Here is a 27,968-nt window from a genome sequence, read left to right as displayed (position 1 = left end):
TGAAATTTTGTGTGTCAAACCCTGTGTGTGTGTGTGTGTGTGGGTGTGTGTTTGTGTGGGAGGCATGGGAAGGCGAAAGAGAAAGATGGAGGGAGCGAGTGATAGGGGAATGTGGAGCCTAATATGATGGGCTAAATGAGGTGTAATGGCGGTAACATAGAGTGACAGCAACTGGGTCAGTGCATTAAGGGGTTAACCAAGGCCAGGAGTCAGCGACCTTCTCTCTCCCCTGAGACTGCAATATATCTCAGAAAGAAGCACACACACACACACACACACACACACACACACACACACACCCTGATAATGAAGACGTGGTTGCCGGACGACCATATTTCGCCATTCAAGAATGTTATGATGGGAATTTCACCACCGCTATCATCATTAGAGCAGAGCTGGGGACAAATGAGACTCCCCTTTGAATTTTCCAGTCAGGCAGTGATTTTTATGTGAGATTAATCAGACCCTCGCCCACAGAAAATTTACACCCTCGGGCAATAACACCTTTGAAACACTCCTATGTGGGGATGCCTCACATTTTGTACAGCCGTATCTTTTAAAGGTTCACTGTCGTAGTGTTTCAGCGCTGCTTATGCGATTTATGTGTTTATAAGAGGGAAATGCAGAGAGAGAAAGGCAAAAGGCAAAGGATGTGCGAAGAAGACACAGCAGGCTCCAGGTGAGAAATTAGAAATATTAGCATATTTATTACAGCAACATGAAAGACATTAGAATGCCTACAACCCTTTACAACAAGCAACGCTGAGGAAACTGGCATGAGGACAAATAAGCATTGTTTGGTGGCCGGAGAGAAAGAGAAAAAGAGAGACAGACTGAGAGCCCGAAAGTCTCATATGAGAAGAACTCATCAACATTTACAATACAGGCCATATGGAGAATGGAAACAAACACTGTGTATGATATTCAGCAACTCGGTCTCGGTTCACGTAGCTCACCTCGAGAAGTGTGAAAAGTGACAGAAACCCGGGATCGGAGAGTCGAAACCAAACATTAACTTTGTGTGTAAGTGCATGAAGAACTTGTCAAAAGGGGAGGATATCGTTTGGTTCGCCATTATTTTGCGGGAAGCATGTAATGTTGCCCAAACCTCAGAGTCGTACCAGAAATTTTAGCACAAAGAGTTACGCAACCAAAAAAAAACAAAACATTGAGTTGTACACCAGTCACATTCATAGTGTGCAAAGAAATAACACTGATAACTGGACTTTTCCAATCAACTGTCATGTATTTCTGACAGCAAGTTAGTTTCGTCTCTACGAAGAAGTGAAAGTTGTGATGCTGTTGAAGGGCGTCTCTGGACTTGTTAAAAAGAAACTGGGGTGTTGATGTGAGGTCACCTTAGGAACACAGATAAATACCACCTGTATATACACTGTACTCTTTATATCGCCTTTATGGGGCAACAGAAAAGAACAATAGCTCAGTAAATAAGGCATCTAAACGACTAACGGTCAAATGCAGACCGCTAGGGTGAAATCATAGAGTTAGCAAGAGTAGAATGAACCACTTCACACTCTTGGGTTTTTGTGTTTTTCTATTCTTATCTGTGGATTATGAAGCATAAAAGTGCATTTTATATTTAAAATATTCTGTATTTAAACATATACCACACCATTATTTTCACTAGTTCAAAAACAATGGAGGAGAAAAAATAAAAAGAAGTGTTAAAGCCCCTCCCATCGTTGACTGTTGATCTGCCTGGAGGCATATTTATTCCTGCACAGCACCTGCAGTGCTGTACACACATACAGAAGCGTGGTTATGGCAGCGTATTTAAATTCAAAAGACGTGCATGGTTTGAAATCAGAGGTAGAAAAATGAGGCATTTTATTTCTCGCCAGCAAAATTGCATGTAAATTTGCAATGCAAAAAAATAAAATAGATCTTCTGAGCTGGTCTGTCTATCGGTAACAGTTTTTTTAAATCACCCGTGGATGGCTAATACATTTTTCCTAAATTAATCAGTTTAAATGTTCTTGATGTTTCCAGGGGACACGTGGCGGAGCCGCGGATGTTCTCCAGCGCTCTTGATGGCATCCACATGCATATTCAATGAAGCGATGAGGAACAAAAGGTAAAAGAGTTTTAGGGGAATGCTGGGTAGATCGTTCCTTTGTGGCAACAATGAATCTCATACCATTGAAATTCCCCCCCGGTCCCCTTTCCGTATGATGCCACATTTACATGTCTCTGTATTGAGAGCTGCTAATCAGGCGCCTCGCTGACGGCGTGCGACTGTCGGATGTCTGATGATGGGAAAGAAAAGCTGTTTCAGCAGAGAAGATTTGGAAATTTTTTTACATGATTGCAGCAAACACACTCAGCTCTGCCGCTCATCCCACACATGCATGCGCCCATACGAATGTGGCACAGTTTATAAGGGGATACAATGATATGAGATTAAATCCCATCAGCATCGCTAACAACAAAGAAATAATCCACAAAACAACATCTGCCTCACGTTTTGCACATTACGTGCTGATTTTAACATAAGTTATAACCCCGGACTTCTTTGTAAATGAGATTTCTTGACTTTGAAGTAACAGTTGGTTACTAAGCTGGCAGGCATGCTCGGGGCGAACTCACATTTCCACATCAGCATGCCTACAGTGGTTAACAGTTGCAGCTAACATGAGGACAGGTAAAGGCCATGTGTAATCCATTGCTCGCACATTTGCTGTTGTATTTTGGTTTTGAAAAGGCTCAAGAATAACGCCGCCTCTCAAACGCTTATAATGCATTTTGTCTTTAGTCCATGCACACCACTTCAGCACAGGGATTAATGCAAAGCGGCATCGATGCAACGCTAAAAGGGAGGATTACAAAAATGTGAAAAAGTGACTGAAAGATTTCTTTTATTATGTGCTCGCCCTTTCCTCCCTTCCTCTTCCAAAAAAAAAAAAAAAGCATTTTTTTTTAAGTTGTATTTAAGCAGAGACGAGGTTAAAAAGTGCTCATCATTATTGTTTAATGTGGATTCCAATTGAAGCCAGTGTGTCAGTAAGGAAAGTCCATTCTACTCATTCTAACGCTATAGTAGAAACTGCAGTCACTGTCACCTGTCAACCAAAGCTGGAGCTTTGCGCCATGCTACATTCCTTTGTTCAGACCAACCAGTCGCCTCCCTTCACTTTTCCCCTGAACGAGTACTTCAGAAATCTCTTTTTCACAAAAGTACATCATCATTATTGTTATCATTACAAACATTCTAACATTGGAAATCAACACTGTACATATTTTACACTATGATACAATCATATATACTGTACTTTATGCCACTGTTGGTCCTATAGTACCACATATATTAAAACTGGGTTTGGGAATACAAGGAAAGCAGATTCAGTGCCATTAATACAGTGTGCACAAAGAGGGTCCCTTCATATCTAGCTGTGTAATTCAATGTGATAAGCAGCAGTTTCCCTCTGAGGAGGAAAATAACATCAACAAATTTATTTACCTCTTTCTGTAAACATCGTCTTGTAACTTTTACGCTGTGGGTCGGTTTGAAAACAGAGATGCTCAAAATATGTCGGCATGACTGGTAACAAGAAAGACGCTACAAGAAAAAAATCCTCTCGTCTTTGTTTCTTTTTTTTTCTCTCTCTCTCTTTTTTCCTTTTGAGTCCAATTTACGTTCTTGTGGTGGCACAGCTGAAAAATCAACACTGCGTATATTTCTTCCTGCTGAAAAAGGGTCCAGTCCGCTGCTCCTTTTCATCAAGCAGACTAATTGGCAAACACAAAACACTGTAATGATTGTGACTGGGCTTGTGTAACCATCCAGATATGGAGGCCGATGAAAGGAACACGCAGTCGCAATAGCAATATGTTGCCCAGACGAACATGTCAAGGTTACTGTACATGGCACAACACTGGAGAAACAAGGTATACGCTCTTAACAGTGTCAACTCTATCGTGACCTTTGCATCACCTTTTGCTCTACACGAAACACTAAAACTTTCTCCACACACCTGAAACATGGGAAGGCAAACTCTTGGGCTGGAATACACCTCACAACATTCAATCTCCTTCAGACTATGCTGCTGGGAAGAGACAGTGGAAGAGTAAAACGTTCTCTTTGCGGCGTTTCACCCGGAGCGCTTTCTGCCAGCTCTTTGCTGTCAGGTACGCGTCGGCAGGCGTGCTCTGGGCCTAGCTGTTCTGGAAGTGTGTCTTGGAGCAGTCGCTGAGGAAGCCCTTATCCTGGTCAAATACACTATTTAAATTAATGCTATTTCCATCCTACACAATCTACATCCCTGCCTAAATCTAAAGGTCCAGTTCCTCTGTTCTCCGCACATTCATTTCATTCAAAGCCTCGGCGCTTTCCGTCGCCTCTCTTCGGACAGAGGGCCAATGGAAGAGGCCGGACTTGTTCAAGGTAGTAACTCCTGTTAAGGTCGAGCCGTACAAACCTCACCACCGATACAAACGTTAGGTCCATCTCTACGGTCGTGGGACGCACAGCCCATATAAACATATATCTACACATATACAAATCTGACCCTTATTCAACTCATCCAGGTGAAAACTCAAAACAACAAAATGACAGTAAAAACTAACTGTACATCTCACAGACAGTGATGATAATCATTTTCTAATCTGTTTTTTTTTTTTTTGTCTTTTTTATTCTCTTGTGTTAAAGTCTTTTTTTTTTTTTTTCCTTTTGTTGAGCTGATATGATGTGAAATGGTCTTGGACGCTGCAGGTACGGCCCCTCTCTGCTGCTTCGTAATGGTGTTTTGTGTAGCTTGGGAGTGCGAAAGCCGGTAGTGCCCATCGGGGATGGGGAGAAACGGGGAAAACTGCGAGAAGGTGAAGGAGTCAAGCGTCCATGTTGTCTCCGTCTCGGTGTGTCCTAAAATCAATGGAGGCCCAAGCGCAGAGGATCCATTTCCATTTTCACAGGGGAGACTCTTTGCAGGAGCATCCAGTTTGACTCTGTCCCTCTGTGTGTTTGTGAGGAAACTGTTATACTTGAACATGCGTCCCCTGGGTCTGCAGGCTCTGCACGTTGGACAAAATCTTCTTCTGGTGGCCGGCCAGAGTCACTCCCATCTTAGCCAGTTCACTACGCAGGAAAATGAGAAAAATACAGAAAAAAAAAAAAAAAAAACACATTACAAAGATGTTTTCAGCCAAAGAATTCTGCAGTCAAAGAGAAAACCAGACGTTGATGTTTTATGTGTAAAACCCTGTCTTCAATTTTAAATGACACTGATGATGAATGTAATCTGGATCTGACAGCACTGGCGAGCTTTGGGGATGAGACAGCAATGGGACACTACACGTCAGTACCTGATACTGATGTAAAGGATTGAGTCCAAGCTAACATATCCAGCACTGGAAAAGTTGTCCTTATACTGGCCCATCTTGATGGCCTCCAACCACTCATCCACTGTGCTCACACTGAACTCTGGGGTGGTCGGGTCCTCCCTGCTGGGATATAAAACGCACTCAAATTGTAATTAAGTGTTTTATCATAGCAGTATTGATACAATATATGTGCTGAAGTCAGTTACACCTCTGGGCAGACGTTTTTAAAACTACTGTTTGCAGCACTTTTAAGTTGATTATTATTCCTGCGTCTAGATTTGCATTTGGACAAAACAGGTTTAGTTCTGCAGTAGATACAGCGTTGGCTGTATGTTAAGCTATTAGTGGGTAAGTATGATCAATGGTTCATTATCTGTTGCCTTCACCCCACCCTCAGTGCGAATGCTCATGGTTTCACTTATGGAACGGAGTGACTTGTTTGCTTCCCTTCCTTTGTTACATGAATTGTTACTAATGATCTTACAGTTTATTAACCTGCATGCAAAAAGTTGTAAAAACTGAGCATTTTAGTCACTTTAATAGTGTAGTTTATTCACTTTTGATCACATATTTACTCTTGTAGAATCTTGTTAGTGGTATTTTTGAGTCTCTTATCTTTTTAAATGTGCTGAGAGTGGATTTTTTTTTTTCTGTTTTCTGTTTGTAAAAGTGATTAAACATCTGTATGCTGGCCTGAATCTGCTCATTAGTTAAATGCCTTAAGTGTAAAATGTAAATGCAAGAAGTAATGGTATTCTGTGTGGATGTGTGTGATGCAACTGGGAATAAACTGAATGTGATACTTTTGATATTCAAGCCCACGACTCCCCCATATTCATATCTTTGCTCTGTAAAGTGAAAAATGTGGATAGAAAAGATAGTCCAACCTATAGTCTCACCAAGTATCTCATTTATATGTGCATGTACCAGTGAAATTCACAGGTTTAAAATTCATAGCTTTCTCGTACTGACCATGCTGAGCTGTTGGCCAGTTCTCGGAGACTGCCCGGGTTTCTGATGAGCTTATCCAGGATTGTGACAATCTGTCCAAACTTTGGCCTGTCGCTTCGTCCCTTCTCCCAGCAATCCAGCATGAGCTGGTGCAGCACCACAGGACAGTCCATAGGAGCAGGAAGACGGTAGCCCTCATCTATTGCTTTAATCACCTACACGGAAAGACAAGTCGATATCAGATTCTTTGATCAATACGAAATACAGATAGATGCTTTTTATAGCTGAAAACTGCAGCAGATTGAAGCAAAAGGCCGCCGTCTTTATAGTAACAGGCAGCTGATTGACACTGCAAGTGAGAGGTGGGGTGTGTGTGTGCGTGTGTTAGTGACTCACATCCTGATTGGACATTTCCCAGTAGGGTCTCTCCCCGTATGAAATCACCTCCCACATGACGATACCATAACTCCACACGTCACTGGCTGAGGTGAACTTCCTGTAGGCGATGGCCTCTGGAGCAGTCCATCTGATAGGAATCTTTCCTCCCTGGAAACGGTTCACAAAACAGACGAGAGACGCATTCACAAACGGAATCTGTCACCGTGAACTTTCAGCTTTCTGTCATTGATAACGGCTTAATTACTTTTAGTTTAGTTCAATTGGTTCCTGACTGAGCGCTGAAGTAAATGAAAATGCTTTTGAATCAAAGTGCAAAAAAAAAAAAAAAAAAAAAGATTGCAGCAGCAGATAATCTGGGCACAGATTGTTTTTAAAAGCAAGGTATTTTCAGGTTATACCTCAACCTAATAAAACAGCGCGTCTCTTGAATGCACTCACAACACAGGGGGAAGTTTGCTCCTGTGTTTATTCCTCGACTTGTCTTTCGTCTCCCATCATTTTTGTTTTTCTCTGTGTTGCCTCCGCCTTTGTTGTTGATGCACAGATCAAAAGAAAATCCATACAGCTCACTGTATAGTCACAATAGGCAGTGAAAGATACCTGCATCTGCTCTCTTTCAATCTGACACGCGCACACACACACACACACACACACACTGCATCATACCTCTATAGGCTTGGTTGAGCTTTTTAGCATGCGGCAGCTGCCTCTGCACCATCTAGCATTCCCCATCTCTGCTTGGTCAAAGTCAAATAAAAGACAAAGCTGCCAAGTCACTCGGCACTGTACTTTTGTTTCCACCTCCCCCTGTCCACCCCTACCCCATCTCCTTTTTTTTTTTTCCCCCCTCCTTCTTAACTGCTCTCACTGGATGTTTTCCTGCCTTCCTTCATTCTCTCTTTCTATCTTCCTCTTCCCCCCGTCTCGCAGCCTCCCTGGATCTCGCTCTTATTTGATATCCACCTCTCTCTCCCTCTCTCTCTCTCCCTCTCTCCCTCCTCCTCATCTTCGCCTCGGCCTCTGCTTCTCCCCCTTCCCGCCCCCCAATGCCTGCAGCTCTCCATCTAGGTCTCCTGACATCAGTGGGAGTTTGTGTGTGATTGCAATAGAGCAGTCAGCGGCTGATACACTCCTCCCAGGGCAATGCTAATGCCATATTAAAAATAACATCCCCAACACTTCCTATGAATATGAATAATGCCGTCTCCTTGTGGACATTTTAGATGAGTTACTCCACAGTGGTTTAACTCACTGACGTTTGAGTTTCTTCATTCTCTCTGAGCTCTGTGAGAAGATGTTGTTACCAAAGAGTTCCCTGATCTGACTACATATAAGCAAACGCATTAATGATAATAAAAACTTTGATTGTATGTGCTGATCCTCTGTAAAATTAATGTGAACAGTAGGAGCTGGTTCTCTCAGCTGTGAGTAGAAGATCTCCAGATCCGCAGACCATTTTATTTTACGAAATCTGACTGACCCTAAATGCACCGTTGTGAAAATAATAAAAATCTGCTAGTCCTTTACACTTTTTCCTTTTTTTTATACTCTGTTTGACAGTTAAGGCAGATTGAGAGCCTTTTAGTGTCATAATAGTTTTGCCCTGCAAAGAAGGAAAGTGAAATTCTTCTCCTGCTGCATTTATTGAGAATTGTCATGGCTGCCTGACATAACCCAATTATTTTCAGATCTATTGTTTGAATTGGCCGTCCGTCCAGACTGGATATTAGCCACTGATCTGTGTGCAGAAATCATATGCAGCACATTTTTTGGACTGGTCAGGCCCACTAAAAATATATATATATGAATAGATTCTGATCATGTTAGTGTGAGCTTGAACCATAAATAAATCCAGATGGTGTGGTTCATTGTGACAGTGTGATACCTGGAGAGTATCTACAACGGTAACTACTGATCCAGTGAATTTTATTAAGTCAGCACATGCTGACTGTGTAGTTGCGATTACTCTCAATGTTCATAATGTGGGGAAAAAAAAGAGGGCTTAGTCGGCAATGTAGCTTCAAGTTCAGTATAAAGACTCCATAAAACTGTAACAAAAACACTGGCCTCGGGTGACAATCTAGACACGTTTTTGAGATAGTCTATGCTGATGTGCATGTTTAACTGTTCCTAAAATCCCTGTTGGTGTACAAATTGGGTTCTTCTAAGCTTTATGTGCAGATATGTTTGGATCTGGCTGCATATTTCTTTATTTAAAAATCATCTGGTTCAGTGCTTCATTGGCTTTTTTTTTTTTTCTTTGCTTTTTCTTTTGGTAAAGAACAATAACAGAGAACTCAATGCACAGAAGAACTCTTGATCTCGTTTATGTATGACGGCCGTGTGAAAGCGAGTCTCACCCTCGTAGTGTAGGCGGCCTCGGGGTCGTCCTCCAGGACTCGGCTCAGGCCGAAGTCGGACACCTTGCACACCAGGTTGCTGTTGACCAGGATGTTTCGAGCTGCCAGGTCTCTGTGAACGTAGCTCATGTCTGACAGGTACTTCATACCCGAGGCGATGCCACGCAGCATCCCCACCAGCTGGATCACCGTGAACTGGCCGTCATGTTTCTGGAGTGAGAGATGGGGATTAACAAGAAAAACGCAGTCAGAACATAGTGCGAAGGCTGATATCAAGGTGCAGCAGGGTGCCACAGTGATTAGACTTCAGTCCCTAACAACTTCAGCTAGATGGAAAGGTTTATTCCAGGATTTGGGCCGCTGAGATGGCAACAGCCCGCACTGCTCAAGTGTCCCTGAGCAGGACTGTGAATCTGCAGCAGATCCCGCTAACCCTGCGCTCTGACCTCCCCGAGAAGCGCAGCAAGCAAAAGATGAATTTCTCCTTCCAGGGATCAATGAAGGATCACAAAAAAATGAACCCCACTTGCAGAGGATTGGATGTGACGGAGCAGGCAGAACTTTCCCCTCCGACGCTGACCGTATTCCCCGGCACAACTCGCTGGATTTCAGATTTGAGCCGTCTTTGGCAGAGAGTGGAGCCTGTTGATCGATGGTGGTCCAACTCACCTTCCTCTGCCAATTATTTCTGCCCTGGGCCAATGGTCTCCGTTAAAAAGCCATTCATGTTATCAGTCACCCTCCCTCTTTTATATCATCCCTCCTTCCTCTGTCTCCTTGTTCTCTCCATCCATCTCTGTCTCCCCTCAGTCTCGGTCTTTGAGAGAGGGAACTCTGCACTACTTTGACTCCGAGTCTCCATCTATCTCTCTATCTTCCTTCATCTCCATGCATTTGTACAACCCCTCCCTCCACTCCCCTTTCTTCTATCGCTTCTTTTTTTTTTTTCTCCCTCTCTCTTCCCTCAGCAGCTGTGGAGTAAGTTAATTAGCTGGTGGTTTTGTGAGATGCTGATTGATTGGACTGTCTAACAAACCTACAGACTTCCTCTATCAATCTGCCCACCACATTGCACTGCCAGGAAGGAGGGGGGGGGGAAGGGTGGGCAGGGGAAAGGAGAACAGACAAACGCAGGGCAGAGAGGTTAGGCTCGGAGAAAGAGGAGAAGGACGAGACACTTCTCTTCTTCTGTGCAAAATTTAGCATCTTATTTCCATAGTTTCAGTAAGTGAAAAGATGGATAAGTGAGAGAGGGATGAGATGGAAGAGTTGAGAGGATGGAGGGCGCCGGTTTTGTTATTTCAGAGGGAGATCTGCTTAATAAATGGTCGGAATAATTAAAGACACATATGGATGCCAGATGCGCGGATCAGTTGTAAAAACGATAAAAGTGATTCCGTAATTATACGGAGCCACTGCGGACACTCTTTACGATCCTCATTATAACACACAGTGTAGCACAAAACATGCATTTAATCCTGCATGTGGCTGTGCGTTGAAAGGTGTCATCCTTCAGACATTTTTTCTCCTTCCTGTCGTGTCATTTCGCTCCAGTGTTGCCAGTGGGATTGGCGTCTGTTCAGCAATGGGCCTATCATCGCAGCCTTAATGGCTCTGGAGCACTGCAGTGATTTTACTAGCTGACAAACAACTCTGAATATGAATCAGGGGGGCGTTGAAAGTGAAGCACGCCAGGGCTGCAACATGCTCTTCATCCCCGAGCAAAACCAGGCTCAGGGCCCCTCAGATTAATCAGTCCTAATACCTCTGCATGGTTTGCACTGTACGAAGGAGGAACCATGGATACATGATCAGTTTCTACAACATCATATCATCAGTTTTCATGAGTAAATTATTAAAACAACATTCAATAGTTCACGTCTTCAGGTTTTTTAAAGAAAAGATTAAGGGACTAATTATTTTATAACATTAGTTTCACACTATTATTACATCTAAGTGTCGGCTCGTCTCTTTCCACATTGAATAGAATAAAGCAATGCCTCCAAATCTTTTCTTTGATTTTTAAATCGCTTCACTGATAGCGATTCAGGATTAACCTTTTATTCAGAGCTTACTTTGGTAAAGCCTCACATGGATTTAAAATGTGCTACATTGTGTGCCATACAAAACTGTATTTATTAAGTGAATCAAGATATTTTTCAAATGCGTGATCGGCACACTAAGAGCCTTACGCAAAAAAAGCATTTCTTACAGACACTGGAAACTCTTGGATTTACCAACATTGGAACTGATGTGGCTTGTGTGTGGTATATATATATTTATGTGACACAGCAAATGTAGCACATATTGACAATTTATTTCAGTTTTCTGTTCTACGATGTGGGCATTAACCCAAGTTTTATCAAGCCAAAGATCAACTGATCCGTTTCTCTATCTGGACTGAAGATGTGCTGATTATTGTATGGGCGATGTGGCGGAGCCGTGCTTTATGCTCTCATGACAATAGCGATTTGAACCTCATCTCTGTTTGTCATCTCATAAAAACACACTCACTGTGTAATTACTAATCAACATTTCTGCCAATGTATTTTAAATTCAGCAGCCCGCCGAGCCTAAATTGATCTCCCGTTGTGTGAAAGCATCAGGGATTTTTAAAATTATATTTTGGAGTTTCTTTTTTTTGTTGTTGTTGTTTTTCGGTTGTGTTGGAAACAGCAGTTTGAGGCTCCCACGTGATTCAGCTGTGGATAAACACAGCCGATAATGTGGCCAGTGATTATAAATGCTTTTACTTATGTAGTCAAAAGAAGTCGGTTTCTATTTCGTTTCCCTGTTTATTGTGTTTCTTTTAAGCAATTATATGATGTGGCTTTTAATTAGCTTCATAAGACTGTCTAATTCATATTTGGCAGTTTTATGAATATGTGTAAAAACTTGATAACCATCTGAATAACTCCTGGGTGAACTCTTGGTTCTCGGTAAAACATTTATCAATTGAAATCTCAACCTTGTAGAGATGAAAGTCAATTTTTTGTCAGCTGCCTTATGAATAATTTCATCGAGGAAGTTTTGACCCGAAGCGGAGCGTTTCGGAGCGATGAACCCCGCAGCTTCAAGCAGTTTACAGCCGGAAGTTCACTTTCATGCGTGGCCTCGGTTAAGGCTCGTAGCGGCGACCTTGGAAGAAATGTGAGCGCAGCGTTCTTTTCCGCCGAGCCGTGACTCACCTTGAGGAAAGTATCCAGAGATCCATTTTCCATGAACTCCGTGATGATCATCACCGGCTTACCTAGAGAGGCGCATAACAAGGCAGCTGTTACTAAGGCAGAGTTACAAGCAAGAAACACACAAAAACTATAAAGAGATGAGAAGAGAGAAGAGGCAGCGTCCACAGCTGTGACCAGTGGCTCTCGCCGCCTCGCTGCCACTCTCAGGGGAATAACGTGGCATGTCGTCATCAGTCACAATGACAGCTTCTAATCAGCCCTCTCCATAAACGCCAGGAGATAATTAGAATAGACCAATCCACCAGAATGTGTGTGTCTGTGTGTGTGTGTGTGTGTGCGTGCATGTTTAAGGAGGGGGGGGGAGCCCTCCTGAGATCTCATGAATACTAATCAGCCTCAGGGGAAGGCATTTGTGGTTGGATCGCTGTGCACCTGCACCTGCATGAGTGTGTGTGTGTGTGTCTGTGCGTGAAGGGGCGGTTGACTGACAGGCGCCGTGCACTCTGGTCCCCTGCCCGGCATCTGGCCAGGCTTACAAATCATTAACAAAGTACCTGCAATCACATGCATACAAGCACACAGACGGACACACACACACACACCAAAAACGCAGCACTCGTCTTTTCTTTTCACAGGGTCCTCCCTCGGTTCCGCCCCCTAAAGCCACGGCTTTGCCGATCACAGCCACGCACGCGACACGCAGTTACAAATGAGTGCGGGGGTGCGTGCGGCTTGTAAACACACAGCCGTGACGAATAGGTCACTTTTTCCAAATCACACCGCAGAGATGTTGAATGACATCCAGGGAAAAACAGAAGTCTGGATGGAGAGAAATCAAATAATTGAATGTCAGATCAGATTGTCTCGGTATGAACTTGAATATCTTGTCTGAGAAAAGTTGAATTCGAGAATATGAGGAATGGATGGTTGTTTCAATGGAAGAGGAGAAGTCTGTGGGGGGGAAAAAAAGGAAAGGAAATGAAAAAGACAACAAGAAAAGAAAATTAAGGAAGGAAAGTATACAAGGCCAAATATGGAGGCTTGGTTGGAGGAGGGGTCAGTGGGCCTGTCATGGAAAGGCAGGAACAACACCACCGAGGCCTACAGTAAGATTGTAGGTAAAGACAGCAATACATCACCTTAAATGAAATCACTATCTCACTGCAGCAAACACACAAACAGAGTCGCCTGGGCTCTGGCGGTGGTGTCTTCTTTGACAGTAACATTAGTCTCAGGGATAAAAGTGAAAGAGAATTGGATTTTCTTCTGCTGGGGGTGAGGACTGCTGGTCACATTTATCTCCACACGGGGTCTGTGCTGTGTGTGTGTGTGTGTGTGTGTGTGTGTGTGTGTGTGTGTGTGAGTGTGTGTGTGTGTGTGTGTGTGTGTGTGTGTGGGAAGGATAGAAACAGACGGAGCTGGTTTCAGGGCAAGTGGGGAACTACAGCGCCACGATGGCCGCCTGATCTCAGCTCAGATCAGAGGTGAAGAACGTGAAGGTGCCTCTGTGTAGGTGTTTTTTTTTTTCCCAGCGGCAAACAAAACAAAAGATGGGAATGGTCCTGACCGCGAGGAGGTCTCACTCCTCACAGCTTTCTGTCCGCCTCCGTGTGTGTGTGTGTGTGTGTGTGTGTGTGTGTGTGTGTGTGCATGAGATCGAGAACCCGGGACTCTTTGGATATGAATGCATGCGTGTTGTGTATACTGTGACAGGTATTCATGCATGTAAATGTCATACTCTACAAAGTGGAAAGCTTTGAAATGAGAAAGGAGCCTGAAAACCAGCCATGGAAAGCAATTATGTGCTTGACAGTGTGTTTGTGTATGTGTCGTGTTGTGTGTAAGCTTCATGTATGTTAGCAGTGAAGTGGAATATGGGCTTTGGCTCCATGCTGTTAGAGCCGGTGAAAAGAGAGGCACAATGACATTTTTTTCCAGCTCTCTCAGCTTAGAGGACTATGAGGGTGACACAAACACACACACACACACACACACACACACATTGCACTTTCACTGTCCATCGTCTGGACACCTGGCATACAGAATTACACCAGCATTTCTAAAACATAAGGTGGGTTACCAATAAAAACCAAGCACAGGCAGACTGTTGTTGTCTACTGCTTCACTTTATCTCTTTTCGCCAGGTACAAACACACACACTCAACGATACAACGAATCCCTTTCACTTCTCGAAGCAACTTCATCAAATGCTATTCACTCTTCAAACACACGCGGCGGCAGGACCGGGCCTCTCCAGCTTGTCATCTCTGCCAAACATTCACAAGCACTCCTCAATTTCCTCCTGAAAGCACGTAATTAACTAATCACGTTCATATTCAGTGGGATTTATTGCCTTTCATCGACTTCAGAAATAGCACAGCCGCTCGCAGATCTATAAGCTCCTCCCCGCGTGTGGATGTATGTATTTATGTACATGTGCAGATTGGGTATTGGTGTTCTGCCAGGTGGAGTGTGTTATGGAACGGATCAGAAAGTACTTTATTTCGTTTTTTTTTTTTTTTTTTTTCTCCAGTACTTCATTGAGTGAGAGTAGAAAGTGTTGTCTCTGCCTTCCGCCGGGTAAAGCCGGGTCACCGTGGCTCTGTGTACCACTGCGTGTGCATTAAAGTGATAGAGACTACGTATATGCAGTCTGTCTGGTTAAATTGCATTACAAGAGGCTGTTTCTGTGTGTGTTGGTGTGAGTAAAAACGAAAGTGATAGACTCTGTATACATCTAGACAATTACATTATGAGTGCGTGCAGCAGTAGGCCGCATTACCACATTATTGAATGAGGCGGCCCAAGGTACAAACGAGAAAATGAAATAACTGCTGTATTGATTAATGTTAAGGGTCTGAACTAAATGATACAATGCTTTTAACACAGGACAGATCCTTGTTCTGGGAAGCGCCACGCGAGGTTGTAGGGGTGCGGAGAAACAGATGGACAGAAACTCAATAACCTTATCTCCTCTCCTCTCTTCACCTCTCCTCCTCCCTCCTCGCTCTCTCATCTCCTCTCATTTCCTCACGTTTGTCTCTCCGCTCATCTCTCTGCTCCTCTTTTCCTTCAAATCTCCTCGCATGCCGCCCCCCCCCTCCATCATCCTCATTTATTCTCAAGCCCCATCTTCTCTCATTTCCTCGCTCTTGTATCCTATCTCATCCATCCGTGCCCCCTCATTCCCGGCGTCCCGCACCTATCGCCACCTCCTCGTCGCTTCCCCCCCCCCTTCCCGCCGTCCTCCACTCCCCGTTTGTCAATGCGGCCCAATCTTTAGATCTGCACGCATATTCAGAACCTGAATACTTTCAGACAGTCTTGACAGGAAATATTGAAACACTTATTGTTCGACACATAAAGACACCCAGTTAGAACTAATCACCAGTTTCTTCAAACAGAAGATGGGTGCAAAATGTGGTTCCTCCGGTTTTCAACAGCACCTTTGTAGAGCAGCCCTTTTTTTTTTTTTTTATGCGTGTGTGCACGTCTGTGTGGGTCGATGTGTGTGTCAGATGAGATGGAGTTCGGTAATTGAGGGTTTTCCAAATGAGCCGATTGTTGCAGCGATTGTAAAACACATAAAAGAGGGATGGATAAAATGAGGGATGGGGAAGATAAAGGAAAGATAAGGAGATGGGGTGGGGGGAGGAGGATACGGGGGCAGATTGCTGCACTTTTCTGATGTGTCGGGAGACAGATAGAGAAAAGAAAGATCTGCTTTTTTTTTTTTTTCCCCCCCTCCTCTTTTTCCGCATGTGGCGGTCTAATTAGCATGACAATAGCAACAATCAGGTGACAGACGGGAGAGTAGGTTATTAGAGTGGCACATGGCTTATGAGGTTTTAAGCAGAGAACACACACACACACACACACACACACACACACACACACGAACAAACACGCACACACATCCAAACATCCACAGAAATGAATGAAACCAGAAAATGCAGACAGGCGAGACTGGCACTCATGAATATGTTCAATCCAAAATAAAATTGCTGTTTTTTTTTTCCCTTATATTAACAATACTTCCATCATTAGCACTACAAACAACTGCCATAATCACTGCACCAGTGGTTTTCAAAGGCGTAACAGCATGAAAAATCTCGGGGCAGGGGGAATGCCTTCTCCCAGCGGGATGCTACTTTAATAGATTTTTGAGAAGAAACCGCGGTGACGGAAAACACTGGCGAAACTAGGGCTGCACAATTAATCGAATTTTGATCATGATCACGATTTTGGCTGCTGCGATTAAATTTAGATGATCGTCGCGATTTTTAAATTGAAAAAACGGGCTCTGTTGCGTGTCAAATCAAGCACTTTTTTAATCCAACAATAAGCCAACCACCAGGGGGCGACCTGAGCCGTGTAGCTCCTGCTGCCTTCAGGGACACTCCGTAAAAGTAGCTGCTGATGGACGCCACTGCGGTGTCTCAGTCAGCTGTTAGCTTAGCTGTTAGCCACCGATGAACTAGCTGGCTTTGAACGATTCCTTCATGCTCAAACATCAGTCGATGGAACGCATCTCAACTTCTGTACCGGTGGAAAGAAGATGTAAACGCTGAGCGTCTCGGACAGAACGGGAAAAGCTGTTATTGACGGACAGTTCAGGATGTCAGCGGCGTAGCAGCGGCTTGGAGAGAAAGAGGGAATCATTGTTCTGGTAGGTTTCATTTCTGGGTTTAGCGTGGCTGTTTACTGTTCTCTTGTTGTTTTATCTTCATCTTGTTGTTCAGTGATCATCGTGTTGCTCTCAGGGGTTAGAATGCAGCAAGTGACGGTCGCTCAGCTGTGAGGCGTTCAGGTTCCAAAGTCATAATCCGGCTCTTTTCAGAACAGAGGTCTGGTCAAACGTTTGTAAAAACTCACAGTCGGTGCGTCTATATGTTCGTTTCTAAGGGAAAGCGATCGTTCACAACATTGACATGGTTCTAAATAGTTGTTTAGATTCTAATTAAAACATCTTCAATTATGTGCGCATGCACACCAGACTTCGCTGAAGTGCTGAAGACGCACATCTTCAATTTGACACTTGTTTGTTTAAAAAAAAAAAAGTGCAATGAAAAGGTATGTTTTACATAACATAATGAATAATCGTGATGAATAATCGTGATTACAATATTGACAAAAATAATCGTGATTATCATTTTGGCCATAATCGTGCAGCCCTAGGCGAAACTATATTTTATGTTATTAAAACACACGTTTTAGAAATGAACTCACTGCATGTAAGAGCAGTTAAAAAGAAATACGGGAAAACTTCCAGGATGTTTCAAATGAGGCTCAAGCTCTGTGTTGAAGAGGACCAGCCTCTCACTGCACTGCTCCTCCTCCACTTGGCTGAATTAATGCACTGACTACGGCTGCTGACAGTACTTACACCATCAATATGCCAGTGATGCTTGTAAGAGTCCAGCTTTTTTGAAATATTGCTGCAGCAAACTGCACAAATCTACACAATAAGAACACTGAGAACGTACCTGTACTGATATAAATTCTCTTTGCACTGTAGGAAAGGATCGTCCGTGATAGAATGATCAACAGCACATTCAGTTTTCTTGGAGCGTTTAAAATAATTTCTGTCATGATAATAATTTTCACAGTTGGATACTTAGAGGAAGGGACATCTGGAAAGTTTAACAACTACTGTTTTCAAATATTAAATGGACTGAATATTCACTGAAAAGTAGAAATAACTTTTATAAGAAAGGCGGCAAATTTATTTCCCTTCTGAATGTCTGTAACTCCTTCAGCTGCACTGAAACGGCAATCACTCCCAGGCTTCCCCAAACCGTTGCAACGCTCACTAATTTCTCCACTCACACCTACACAAACCAATCCAGCGCACCTGAGTCCGGAGCAGCCGGGGTCAGCCTGCATGATTAGACCGAGGGCGTCGGGAAGGGACCAGCTGGTGCCGGGGAAAACGGCCTGGAGGAATTATTGACCCATCTCAACTCTCACCCCTTCACTCGCACATGCACACCCCGAGCTGTGACCTGTGAAATTACTGCTCCACTAGTGAGATTTGTTTCTGAGGGGCTCTATCAGCTTCTCAATGTGCCGTGAAGACGGGCGAGAGAGGAGACACAAAAGAAACGCACGCGCAGGAGAGGACAGGCGCTCGTTACACGCGCCGAGTAGAAAAAAAAAAAAAAAAACAACACAAAGAAACACCATCGTCCACAAACATTCTTTTTAATGTTCAAAATAACACAGCAAAGTAAAGGCTGTTTTATTATGCTGAAATAAATTGCTTGTCAAGTCAGTTTGCGGCTCTTTAGCTGTTTCCTCTGTCAGCCATGCCATTGTACCCTGATGCACAATTTGTCAGTAATTCTTGAATTTACTCCGGAATTTTACAACCGACTATTAAGTGTTGCTAAAAAGAAAGTGTGGAAATGACATGTCTACATATTCCATATCGCTCTCATGTCTGAGGAGAACAGGAGCAGAGAGCAAAGGGAGCGAGTGACAGTGTGAGAGGGAATGAAAAAGAAATACAGTGGGGTCTCGTTAGTCATATGAATGCCGCTGAATATTCATGAGGCTAAAAACACATCCAATTAACTTTATGAATTATTAATATTCATGATAAAAGCTTGTGCATATGCATTTGCTCTTTTGTTGTTGGCCTAAGTGCCACTGAACACCAGTGTGCGATGGACTAAAGGTCCGTGATGTGTGTGTGTGCGTCGGTGTGAAAAGCAGAGTTTTTTGTTGTTTTTTTTCCCTCTGTCTGCTTGTTTACTATTTTTCAGTGTGTGCTGACCCTCTCCTCCAAACTTTCTCGTCTCCAGGGCTCACATATTTGTGTGTAACGAAGTGAAGGCGCACTGAGGGGACTGAAGATCTCCATCCCTCCAGACTTCAGCTCATATGAACCCAGGTGAGAATTCCTACTCAATTACAGCTTCGATCTTCACACTGAAGCAGTCGTCCGCCGCTGCTCTCTGCGGCCACCTACACTTTGTTTCAAAATAGCAGAACTCACGGCGTATGTAGTGATCCAGGAGCAGAAAACGAGGATTTGATTGCGGGTCAAATGCTGCCCGTTAATCAGAACCTGCATGCAAAATCAGCGCGCATAATACTGTAATGACAACACTTGTATCAAGTGACCACCTGCTTTGACATTTAAAAAGAGAGGGATCACAGAACGTGTCAGAGATAATGGAAACTTGTCTTCCTGAATTTACTGCCACACAAGCCCTCATCAGGCTCACATTATCGCTTTGCAAAAGCCCAGAGGTGAAAAGGTGGGCGATGAATGGTGGGATTTCTGTAATGATTATAATGTTGAATGTAAAATAACTGCCATGCACAGATACAGCGGGAACTAAGCCTCCCTTTTTAGTTGCTTTAGTGGTATCTTTCTGCTTCGGTTCACGCCTCGGGGTATTGCGTGAACAGAAACTGTCAGCCCGAGTTGCTCCTGCAGCGCGGGTTTGGTTGTGGGTCCAAAACGCAGAGGAGAAAGATGTTCAAATTTAGCCTTGGTGTTTATGTAGTCTGACACTGAGTGAGAGTGGCAAAGAGGGAGAGGGAATGTCGGCGGGGGGAGGGTGGGGGAGTACTCGAGGGTGAAAAGAGAAGACTGGAATTGACTGAGTGAGACAGGCAGCAAGGAAAAGAGAGAGGAGCAGGCAGCAACTGAATGAGAAGATTAGATGTCCGGTGATGGAGAGAGAAAGCAGGAGCAGCAGATAGGGATATGAGACAAGAAGAGGATGGATTGAATGAGCTACTGCCAGCGCCGTGCCCAGTGATAACGAATCAGCTATCTTGTTGAACCAGGCCCGTCTCTGTCTCACCTACACGAACACACACACACTCACTGTAATTGTCTAAACACAATCATGCGAAGTAAACAAGTGGCCGTTTGAGAGCCGGGCGGCCGCGTCCCGTGCACCCGGCCACGCGTCACAGGTGTGTTACCATGGGAATACGGCTTTTATCTGATCAGGGTCAGCCCTTATTTACATCACCAGCAGCTCTGCTGTGTCTCCAGCAGGCAAACACACACACACACACACACACCCACACAAACACGCGTGCCTTTTCTCTCATGAAGACGCATCGATCGCCCACGCACACTTGGCCCCGCCACATTTTTTTCTTTACTTCACTCACATCGGGTGACGACGCCCTCCAGCCTGATGATGTTCGGGTGGTCGAACTGTCCCATGATGGACGCTTCCGACAGGAAGTCCCTCCTCTGTTTGTCGGAGTATCCCGCCTTCAGACTCTTGATGGCCACGTAGATCTCCCTCTTCCCCTGCACTCGCAGCCGACCGCTGCACACCTCGCCAAACTCTCCTGCACCAAAAAAAAAAAAGGACATAATGAAACTTTGAAACTTGCTTTTGAAAGATAAGCATTGTACAATCTGATGAATATCTTCTGTCTCTCTTATCTGTTACTTCAGAGTTTTATAAGCTCCTTTATTGACTCTAAATTGCATCCAAGGTTTTTTTTTTTTTTTAATAATCCTGCAAATCTTCAATGTTAGACGTGTTACTGATTTCTCAAAAATGCAAATCCCTCATGATTTGATTTCTAACGAGTTAATGTTTCAAAGCTCATTGAATTATTGAAGTAGTCTTTTGCTGCTTTACTGCCAACTCACCAGCTCCGATGACTCTTTCTATGCGGATATTGGAAGCATCTATCTCTTTGGCAAAGTCTCTGACAGCCTGGTTGGGGTCTTCGTAGGTGTGAGGATGGATGTAAGTCCTGCTGCCTGGAAGCTTGACTGCACAAGTGGACAAGCGGAGGAACGGGAACAGAGTTATTTAGAGCAGATCTGAAATGTGCTGGAAGAAAAACAACTTATGCTCGGTATATGGCATCAAACACCGCTATCAAAAACTTCAGAATGTTAAAAGGGTAGTTTATGGGCAGGCACAGACTTGAGATGCTGGGCGTCTTTTGGACTTCCGCGCAGTTTGATTTGAGGTTGAAATGCGAGCTCGAGCGTGGGTGCTCTGTTTGAGTGACATTACGAATTATTACCTAATAAAACACTTAACTACTTTGTTAGCATTGGTGTTAAAATGACTCATAATTTTAACAGGAACCCATAAGGAGCTTCACTCTGCCAGCAAACGTTTGTGCATGAAACTGTGAAACAATGTGGTTTATTAAGCTCCGACTGCGACAAAGTCGTTGACTTATGTGGTGCGGCTCCAAATGTTTCAGGACTTTACAAGACATGGTTAGCAGCGCAAAGCGAGTGCGACTGTCGCACGTGAAGAAACAAACAGTAATGTTTTTATGGTGTTGTTTCATTGGAGTTTATTTTGTTTGAAACAATCTGCCTTCTCTCTGTAGTTTTGCTGTTTCTCGTCATGAACACTGAAGTGATTCAATACGAGTAAGTGTGAACCTTTGTGTGTTTGTGTTTGTGTTTGTGTGTCGAGAAGGGTTTGTCTTAACCTCGGCCATGTTGGAACTGCATCTTCTCTTCATCGGGGTCCTGCTTGGCTTTGATATATCCACAGTGCCTGAAAAAAAAAAGTAATGAGCAGATTTATTTTGATGCACTTTTCCACAGCAAAGAGCGTTTTCCCACAGCAGAGATGCCAGCGTTGTCTGGCTCATTATGGGACATGAATGAAAGTTCATTTTAGAATAATCCACGACTGTGCATGTGCAATAGTGTGCATCTGTTTGCCATATTAAATCTGACTTTTCTTTTTTTTTTTTAGTTTTAGAAAAGTCTCATACTGTGTAGAATCGTTCACTGTGTGTGTGTGCAAACACTGAGGGATTCCTTTTTGCATCTACACACCACAATCCTGTGCATAAGACAATCCTGGGGGGGTAAAATGAACTATTTCCATTTTTCTCTGCTCCTACCAATCAATTCAATCCTCTCTAAGCTGGCTGGCCTCAGGTTGACCAAATAAATGTGTGTGACTCAGATCTATGAATCAAAGCGTTTCCCTTTACTCAACTCTGGAGCCTTGTGGACACCAAGCAGTTCTCTCAACATTATCACAGGCCACACACACACACACACAGACACACACACACACACACACACACACCTCTCTGGCCTTTTTTCACCCCCAGCTGCACTGATGCACATATCCTGCGGTGTGGGTCGGTGCAACTATCAAGACTAAATATTGACAAATTGATCAAGTCAATCCTGAAGTGCAGCTGTGAGGAAGTGTTAAACTTATTCTGTTTTACAGACCCCGAGGGGCAGGTGGGTGTGCGCTCTGCTGATCCACAACATGAATAATGCAGCTTCTTCGCTCATTTTCTCTTTATTATGAAAAGCAAATAGTAAAATATTAAGATCAGGTGGAGATATAATAAACCGGGATTTTAAATGTCTAAAACATATACTTAAGTCCTCTGTGTGTGTACGATATAAATTTACTTGGTAGGTTCATGAATGTTTCTCTGTTGTCACAGTTTGTCTGAAGTATTAGATTACTAATAAAGAGCCACTGATCTCTTCGTCTCTCTTTCTGCGGCATTTTACAGGTGAGTCAGCCCGCAGTCAGTAATGTCCGTCCATCCTCAAGACAAATTGATTCGGGCTCAGACCCAAGAGTAACTGGGAACGCCTGACGGACAGTATGTGATTTAAGACGGCGGTGGAGAGGAGGAGTGAGGCATGAAAGAAACAAGCAGCAAAGATGCGATAAAGCTTAGGAGAAGAAAAAAAAATCGAGACAACAAAAAGCACTAAAGGGTGGGAATACCAACTAATAATGAAACTGTGCTGCGACTGAAAATGAGACGTAAAGAGCCACAAAAATGGAGAGAAGTGGGGTTTTGTTAGGCCCAGTAAATCTCAGTCATTTGGCGTTTAATCCTTGTGTTGATTTTACACAGCTGAATGCATGGTATAACCCAGACATCAATAGCCTGTCTTGGGAATACACACACACACACACACACACACACACACACACACACACACACTGGAACTGGTTGCTGGTATTTGGGGATAAAGAGGATGGGGGGGGCATACTGTTTTTCTGAAAGAGGGAGTTGGACCCCACCTGGTTATCAGCTGGGACCGAGCAAGTCGAACACCGAGGGACAATCATTACCCCCCTGACACACTCGTACACACACAGAGTGCTCCGGGGCATGTGTTTAAAACATATGGTGAACGGGGACATGGGTCACACCTCTGCTCCAACTGTGATAATCCCACAAGGACGCACACACACTCACACACACACACACACACACAAGCATATTTTCTGCACAACACCACAACACGGACTGGAAACACTTCTCTATCACTGCTGGATGTGTTGCTGTGTGTTAGTGAGAGTGTGTCTCCGTGTGTGTGTGTGTGTGTGTGTGGGTCTGATGGGAAATGAACACATTTCCATAGTAATTACAGAGCAACTCATTTCTCCTCTCCAGTTAGAAGTGTCATGAATCATTAGCGCTGCAGTCTTAAACATGGCACAAAAACCTGACATGGCTGTGGCTTTTGTTTCCCCACGACAGCTGTGTCTGTGTGTGTGTGTCTGTGTGTGCCTGAAACAGATATTTAACGCCTTCAACAAAATGCAGTTGACCTACAACTCATCTATTAAAGACTCAGGAGGACTATGAGGAGATCGTTTTCGGATAGCTTAGGTATTTATTTATTTTTTTCCTTATTCTGGACATTTTACTAATCCGTTATGGCAGTTGTAGAAATGGTAAGTGTCAGTAATCAGCACGCTGTCACACTGGATTGTTTTCTGCGTTTGCCGTTTCCAGTTAACCTCAAACACATGTTTCTATACTTCGAGTTAAGTAGAGTACCTGGAAAAAACAACCATGCGTGCACAAGAGAAAACATGCAAACTGCACACAGAAAGATTTGAACCTCTCACTGTGAGGTGAAACCACAAACCACAACGTCACCAGGGCTCGGAAACATTTCAATCTGGTCTTTTCAGCGTGTTCTGAGACGAACAGATGATTTTAGCAGCATATGTGGAAGAGGCTTGCGAGTGCCTCGCTGCCATAAACACATCACCATAAATGTTTACAATCCCGAGAATAACTATTTCAGCGGAATCTAATGCATGATATAACATTTTAATGATCACGCTCAATCATTTATACTTTAATACGGGCAAAGCCCCTGGGTAATGTTAGGGAAAGATTGCAGCCTTAAATATTCAGAAAATCAACCCTGCATCGCCGTTTAGCTGAAACTGTCGTCTGTCCGTTCCTTAACCAAATGTTTCAACGGCGCGATGCCGCTGCCCATCTGCTGGCTGCCTGTGTGAGTGGCATCCCAAATCGAGAGGCGGTAAGCTATAGTTTTTTTTTCCCCAAGCCAATTTCAGAGGCCCCTGCAACTAACGTGAACGTCTTCCCTTCTGCATGCTCACTTGAATTACGGCTCGGAGTCTCTCCCCCACAGTATTACACAGCGCAGTCTAACACGCATGTCTCGTTCTAATACACTTAGTTTTATTCTCATGTGACTGTATGGTAATGATCTACCCTCAGTCTGCAATAACAGCCTCTGATCTCGGAGTCTCCTGTTTTTTCGCATGAGCCGAACAGGAAAACTGCAGAGTAGCAACAAAAACAACACATTTGATTGTGAATTTGTTTCATAATAACTGACGGCAAAAACAGCAAAGTTGACTGGCTATTGTCTCATATCGATTTGAATGCCCAGTGCGTTTACAAAAAGAGTATCTTGAGAGTCTCTAGCTGAAATAAAACTTCACAGTGAGACAGTCCTGCATCCGCACTTTGCTGCTTCTTTACGCTGTCATTGTGCAATGAGTCATTTACACCGCTGAGGAGAAGTCCTTGTTCACTTTAGCTACCATCCAGAGGACAATGCTCTCTGCTGCCGACAGTAAATACACATCCCACTTGCACAGGTGTATATTCATTCTGATTTAAAGTACACTCTCCTGCACCCATCACGCCAAAACACACACATTAATGGACTGCAATGTCGCTATCATAGCTGAGCTCTCACCTTTCCCTTTGCCTCTCTGTTCCACTTCACTGAGGACAACAGGCTATCCCTGTCCTCCAAAACCACACACTCCACATTTGCATATCAATTTACTTTTTAATATAATACTCTGTCACTCGAGACCCATTTGTCATTCTGCTACCAAGCTTCCACCTTCACAGATCTCCGGCCATATATTATTGTCTCCGAAGCCCCTCCCCCGGTTTTCTCTCCCACCTTCCCCTTGGCCGCCCTTTATTTCTCCAGGGCGTTCATTTTTTTTTTCTTAATTCTTCTTCTAAAATGAAACTTCCCCCTGTTTAAAAATACACGTGTTGCCTTTTTTCATTTCGTTGCAATCTATTTATCATCGGCGGACAGGCCCTGCGCTCGGCTCTCCATGTGGTCGTGCTGCGCTTTCTCTTTTTTTTTCTTTTTTTTTTTTTCCAAGCGATAGAAAGAGTGGACACTGGGAGCTGGAAAGAAGGGAAAAAAGGAGAGCGAGAGAAGGAGATGGAAAAAGAGAGTGCTGACAGGCAAGAATGCACAATGGGGGTCCAAGCCTGCATACCAACTAACAAGCAATCAGATGGAGGGGAGGAGTGGGGAGAGACTGGGAGGCAGCGTAGGAATAGAAACTGGATGGTTAACGTAAGGGATGTGTACCGAAAGCGAGGGGTGCGGCGGTGCTCGTGCCGCAACGACGGGAGCAGAAAGCAAAGCGGAGGTGACAGAGATAGCGCACGCAGGAAAAGAGCTAAATAGAAAAAGTAGCAGGGAGGAGATGTAAAAACCTCCGAACCGGGATAAGTGCAACAAAGAGAGAGATGAAGAAGTCAAATCCAGACCGCGTGGATAGAGGATTAGCTGAGACGGTGGACAAGCAGAACATTATCAGCACATAGCTCACCCCCGAAGGGAAAGGCACGGGAGAGGGAGAGGGAGAGGAGAAGTGCCTTGACGGACAGATTAGGAGCACATGACAAAGAGAAGCCTGTCAAGAAACAACATGGTTGCGGGGCACATCCTGAGAAAGTATGAATGGCATCTGCATCTGTAGACTTCACTAAACTGCTGCACAACAGCAGCTTTGGAGAAGACGAGGACATTCGGACACGGAACGCTCATACCTTCACTTTACTCCCTCTTATTAAACCGCTACAGTCAGTCATTGTTTTCACCCATTTATTCCTTGTCCAGATAACAGGAAGCTGGACGCAGTCCCACTGTCCCGCCCGGGCACGGACAGACCTCGGGCAGGCCGCCAGTCCATCACAAGGCAAACACGGGAAAGATAAACACTCAAATTCACTCAAACAGACAATTTGCAGTATTCATTCCACTCGGGTCTAGAGGGCTACTACGGCACGCAAAGATAAACTGACCTAAGCATGACGTGAATGTTAAACGTTCTCCACGCATTGTCAGAGGTATATCTCCCAACTGTGGCGCCAAAAGTATATTCAATACTTCCAAAACAGTAAATCTGTTCTTAATGACTCGCCTGCCTAAGAAAAGTTTGTTTTCAGTGTTTTTGTTCATCATACATTCATCATTATTTGTATTTTTAGTTCTTTCTGAGCCTCATTAGCCTATACCTTGCATCCACCAACTGTGCCTCCGTGCGCGCAGGTGTGGGGCAAAATAAAAAACTAAAAATCCTTTTTGGCCTTAAAACTGGCCGTTTGCTTGAAAGCAAATGTAAAAGGCATTTCTGCTTCTGCCTCTCTTTCCGATAATGTCAGTATTATGGCAAGTCTTCATTTATTGGTCTATTAGCCTCGGGCTCCATTCCTGCCTCAATTCCCCCCTCAGTCTGACTCCAGGCTATTGAGAGGAAGTCAACAACATATACCGCTCTGAACTGTGCTGATTTGTACTTCCTCTGATAATTAAAACGGGGACTCGGTGTTTCTGGTGTCACTGCAGTGCGCCGAGGCTGCAGAACGTTTGACTGCGTTTTGCGAAACATCTGACCCTTGTCAGACGCAGACTGGGTCATTATCAGATCACACATATGCTGCTATATTCTACAATATCCTCTTTCTTAAGCTGCAGCAGCCCGGAGTCCACAGTATGCTTGTTTTATCAGACAAATAATCTTAAAAAAAAACTGGAGCCTGTGTGAGTCGGAGGGGGAGGACAGAGCGAGGCAACAAACAAAGGGAGGCAGGGATATTGAAGGACGGCTAAAAAGGGAGCCATAAAACACAGGACGAGACAGAAGAGATGGAATAAATTGGAGGGTAGCGAGCGCACCTGAAAGAAAAAAGAATGAGAGGCAAAGAGGAGATCAAACAAAAGGAAACTTTGGCAGGGCAGAGTGAGAAGTTTCATTATGCACCAAAGGCATAATAGAGAGGTTGTGAAAAGAGAGTGAGGTGAAAGTGAATGGTGGATAACCTTGAAACAAAGCGGGACACAACCCAGACTTTGAAAAAGTATAAAGAGATGGACCAAAGACAAAAGACGGCGATGTGTGAATGGCAATGTGTTGGCAAGACTAATTTTAAGTTGAACCTGAATGTTAAGGGAGCTAATGACTCGCCATTTTTCATAAGGCTGGACATCCGCTGCTGGCAGGCAGACAAGAAATAGGAATTGATACAGTCTGAAATGAGTAAAAGTCAAAGGGGATCATTCATACGGAGGCACACTACATTATGTCTTCTTCTTCTTTTTTTCCCTCCCCGTCTCGTCTCCTCGTCACTCGACCTGTCTCTCTCCTCGCCTCTCGTCACCTCTCATCTCCTCTGCTCTCCTCTTTCATTT

At 44.0% G+C, this 27,968-nt stretch overlaps 1 protein-coding gene across 2 annotated transcripts in view; it reads right to left on the bottom strand.

The window, feature by feature from the left end:
• Positions 1-680: 680 nt before the first annotated feature.
• Positions 681-27,968, bottom strand: part of LOC115405665 (ephrin type-A receptor 3-like) — an 81,427-nt gene continuing 54,139 nt past the window's right edge. The window contains exons 11-19 of one of the 2 annotated variants that reach the window (XM_030115303.1): positions 21,680-21,747; positions 20,871-20,996; positions 20,375-20,560; positions 12,236-12,297; positions 9,048-9,257; positions 6,685-6,834; positions 6,310-6,503; positions 5,320-5,460; positions 681-5,092 (exon numbers count right to left, since the gene is read on the bottom strand). In XM_030115303.1, coding sequence (XP_029971163.1) covers positions 4,993-5,092; positions 5,320-5,460; positions 6,310-6,503; positions 6,685-6,834; positions 9,048-9,257; positions 12,236-12,297; positions 20,375-20,560; positions 20,871-20,996; positions 21,680-21,747 — 1,237 coding nt within the window. In that variant the 3' untranslated portion in view covers positions 681-4,992. The remainder of the gene's footprint in view (positions 5,093-5,319; positions 5,461-6,309; positions 6,504-6,684; positions 6,835-9,047; positions 9,258-12,235; positions 12,298-20,374; positions 20,561-20,870; positions 20,997-21,679; positions 21,748-27,968) is intronic. The other variant, XM_030115304.1, reaches the window with a different exon arrangement.

This window comes from Salarias fasciatus, chromosome 18 (assembly GCF_902148845.1).
Source record: "Salarias fasciatus chromosome 18, fSalaFa1.1, whole genome shotgun sequence".
NCBI classification, from domain to species: domain Eukaryota; kingdom Metazoa; phylum Chordata; class Actinopteri; order Blenniiformes; family Blenniidae; genus Salarias; species Salarias fasciatus.
Note: the sequence above shows the minus strand (reverse complement) of the source record. Positions and strands in the feature narration are given on the sequence as shown.